Source organism: Trichosurus vulpecula, chromosome 7 (genome assembly GCF_011100635.1).
Source record: "Trichosurus vulpecula isolate mTriVul1 chromosome 7, mTriVul1.pri, whole genome shotgun sequence".
NCBI lineage: Eukaryota > Metazoa > Chordata > Mammalia > Diprotodontia > Phalangeridae > Trichosurus > Trichosurus vulpecula.
The window spans coordinates 86,511,492-86,515,163 of NC_050579.1; the positions used below are offsets into that span (position 1 = coordinate 86,511,492).

At 40.1% G+C, this 3,672-nt stretch overlaps 1 protein-coding gene across 1 annotated transcript; it reads left to right on the forward strand.

Moving 5' to 3' along the window:
• Nucleotides 1-656: 656 nt before the first annotated feature.
• Nucleotides 657-3,282, forward strand: GPR31 (G protein-coupled receptor 31). Its single transcript, XM_036768464.1, has 2 exons — nucleotides 657-1,932; nucleotides 2,889-3,282. The coding sequence occupies exon 1, from the start codon at nucleotides 657-659 to the stop codon at nucleotides 1,620-1,622; it is 966 nt and encodes a 321-aa protein (XP_036624359.1). The 3' UTR covers nucleotides 1,623-1,932; nucleotides 2,889-3,282.
• The last annotated feature ends 390 nt before the right edge of the window (nucleotides 3,283-3,672 follow it).

Genomic DNA, 3,672 nt, shown 5'->3' on the forward strand with positions numbered 1-3,672 from the left:
CCTTGCCTTAGCTTCCTGATCTGTAAAATGAGGTGGTCAGATTAAATTACATCAAAGGTCTTTTTTAACCCTGAGAGTCTATAGTTCCATAACATGTTTTTGGTAATACAGGCAGTGGAGAGGAGATACATGTTGGGCTCACCTCTGGGACCCCCTTAAACATCACAGTGCAATGGCACCATTTGTAAACCCAATAACAAGCTTCAGTATGGCAAAAGAATGCTCTATTTTTACGAGGACACAATTTTCATGAAACCGAAACTTTCCACCTTGCTTATTCAATAGCTGCAATATTCACAGAATTCTTATAGCCTTAACTTTTTTTGTTGTTTTTGTGCAGCATGATGTAAAATGAAACACAATTTCCCTTTTTTTAAAAAGAAAAAAGAAGCCATTAGAGCAGGCTTATTTCCTGATCTTTTTTTTTTTCCACATACACATCTTAGTTTACTTTTGAATTTGTCCTCCTGGTCATTCAGCACTTTTCTTTATCTAAGAAATGCAAAACTTGTCCGTGGCAGAATAAAAAAGTGCTTCACTCCCCCTCGCCACCCCTCCCCAGCCCTCCATGCTGTGGGAATTGAAACAGCCCAGAGGTTTATTTCCCTCTATTTGGTCACTTCTGAGTTCCAGCCAGCAGCAGCAGGAGAAGAGAAATGACACCCATGAACTGCTCTCTTCATAACAACTTGGTTGAGATCTCTATAGCCACCCTGCTGATTCTGGAATTTGCATTGGGACTGCTGGGCAATGCACTTGCCTTGTGGTCTCTTACTTCTCACTTAAAGGTGTGGAAACCATATGTGGTCTACTTGCTCAACCTGGTCATTGCAGACCTTTTGTTGTCTGTGTGCCTGCCATTCCAAATCACTTTCTATCTCATGCACAAGAAATGGGAGCTGGGACAGACAGCTTGCTGCATCCTGACCTTCCTGCTGAACCTCAGTAGGACCAGTGGCATTGCTTTCCTCACTGCAGTGGCTTTAGATCGCTACTTCAGGGTGGTCCACCCTCGTTTCAAGATCAACAGCTTCTCAAAGCAGGTGGCCAAGATCATCTCTGCTTTAGTCTGGTTTCTGATGGTGGGACTGGTTCTCCCAAGCCTGGTGGCTTCCAACATTGGGAAGAATGCCACTGAGTGCCACTGTTTCTACCCCATGGAAGACATCGCTTTTGGCAGCACTTGGCAGGAGGTGGTGTTGGGTCTTCAGTTCCTTCTTCCCTTCAGCCTCATCCTGTTCTGCAACATCCGCATCCTTAAGATACTCCAACAGCGGCTCCGGGACCAAGACAAACAGCCCAAGCTCCAGAGGTCTATGGCATTAGTCACTACAGTGGTGGTGCTCTTTGGGGTTTGCTTTCTGCCCAGCTTTCTGACTAGGATACTCATGGCCATCCTCCAAAGGTCAGAAAGCTGCCGGACTCTTCAAGTGATGGTCCATGCCTGTGATGTCACCAACAGCCTCACCTATCTCAACAGTGTCCTCAACCCAGTGGTATACTGTTTTTCAAATCCAGTGTTCAGATATTCATATAGGAAAGCCTTTAATACAATAAGAGGAAGAAGGAAGGAATCACAGCCTCAAGGTTTTGATCTCAAAGATTCCTGTTACAGTGAATAATAGAGCACTGGACTTCGAGTCAGGAGGACTTGGGTTTGAATCCTATCTCACATATTGACTGACTTCTGTGCTTCAGTTTCCTCACTTATTAAAATGGGATAAGAGCTCTACCTCCCAGATTGGTTGTGAAGAAACAGTTTAACAAGGTATTTCAAGCATTTCGTGAACCTTAAAACTTTACATAAACGTGAGCTACGATTATTAATGAAGATGATTGGGGGCTCCTGCTGAGATCTCTCTGCACAAATCAGAACAAAGACCTATGCCTGGCCCTGTCCATGTGAAGCCAAAGAGGGAATGCTTACTGAATGTGAGCAGCATTTTTCTTTCTCTGCTTAGATTTTTACCAGATTTTAATTCCTGCTGCTTTAGAATCCACTGGAGGATAATCAGAATTAACAAAATAAACCTTCCTGTTAAGAAAACTATAGCCTAGATTAAGTTGGAACAAAGTGGTTTGTTCGATCTGGTGAATCTGAAAACAGACGTTCTTGATTCCTCACAAAATAATGGATTTTCTATTTGACCGTAGGCAAGTAATTTTAATTTCCAATTTCCCTATCTCTAAAACAAAAAAAAATGCACATAGAAGAGGTGTAGTAAGGAGTAATAAGGTAAAATCTATATTGTTTTGAAAATAGGTTCTAAGGATATTTTCAGGATTCAGCTTCACCTAATCTTTGGGTGATTAAAAAATATAATAAAATGTTATAACCACTTTGCACCATCTATGGAAGTCATATTCTTATGGAACTAAACCCAATTGGCTTCCTAATTTCTTATAAGAAGCTCTCCCTATTCGAGTACCAAAAATGCACCCTCAGGATAGAAAATTCAGTATTTTAATGCCTATGAATTTTATTGGGCTTCCCCGGTCTAATAAGAAGAGAGAAAAACACTTTAGAACTATTGTGAGGCATAAACAAAGAATGAATCAAATGAAGAAGAATGAGCTAAATTACTGAAAATGAATGACTAAGAATGAACGAAACTACTTTTGAAATGGGCTATTTCTATCTTTTTTCACATAATAGTTATGGGGCTAACCGGGCATGCCGGATATTCCAAGGGGGTCTCGACACACGTTTAAAACTGTCAATAACATTTCTGTCTTTTACATTGTTTTTTTCCTACAATTACCATATCAGAGATAGCTTTAATAAGTTCTGATCTCATTTTCCAACATCTACCCCAAGCCTGTAGCTGATGATAACATAAAGGGATTCAGAAAACCCTTTGCTAATTGTCTCTTGTCTTCTCTTCCAGTCTGAATTACAAGAGTGGTTAGAACCTGAGGGATGTCAAACAAAAGTCTGAGGGTGGAAGGAATCCACCAAAGCAGATTTTTATTTCAAAAGCCCTTCCTGGGTCAGATCCATGTGTGCATGTACTGTGTTGCCCCAAGCAGATGGCAGCATTAAAAGGGAAGGAAATTTGTGAAATTCTATGAACAGAACACCCTAACACGAAAAGGCAAAAGGGAATCCCATACCTCTAACTACATACTCAGAAAAGCAATCTTCTCAAAACCCGACTTGAAAATCAGATATGTTCTTCCTATTTTGCTGCTGAGATATGTCAAATGCTGCTTCATCTTGGGACCTAACGTATCCAACAGTGCCCAGGATAAAGTGCCAACTGGCTAAGCTGTATATATCCTTTGATCCATCCATATTACTCCTAAAAAAAGGACCTCTATGCACAAAAAAAATTAGAGCAGCTCTTTTCAGAGTAGTGAAAATGGAAACAAAGGGAATGTTTATCTATTGGGCAATAGATAAATAAATTATAGTGCGTGGATATAACGCAAGAGTATTGTGCAATAAGAAATAACATGAATACTTTCAGAAAAATTTGAAAAGACTTGTATAAACTGGTGCAAAGTGAATTCAGTAGAACTGGAGAACAATTTATACAATAACAGCAACATTATCAAGAAAAACAACTTTGAAAAACTTCAGAACTCTCAGCAATGCAATGACAAACCATAAGTCCAGAAGAATTAAGATGAAGCAGGCTGCCTACCTTCTGACAGAGAGGTAATTCAAAC

Coding starts and splice junctions, on each gene's coding strand:
- GPR31 (XM_036768464.1), top strand. CDS start 657: ATGACACCCATGAACTGCTCTCTTCATAACAACTTGGTTGAGATCTCT.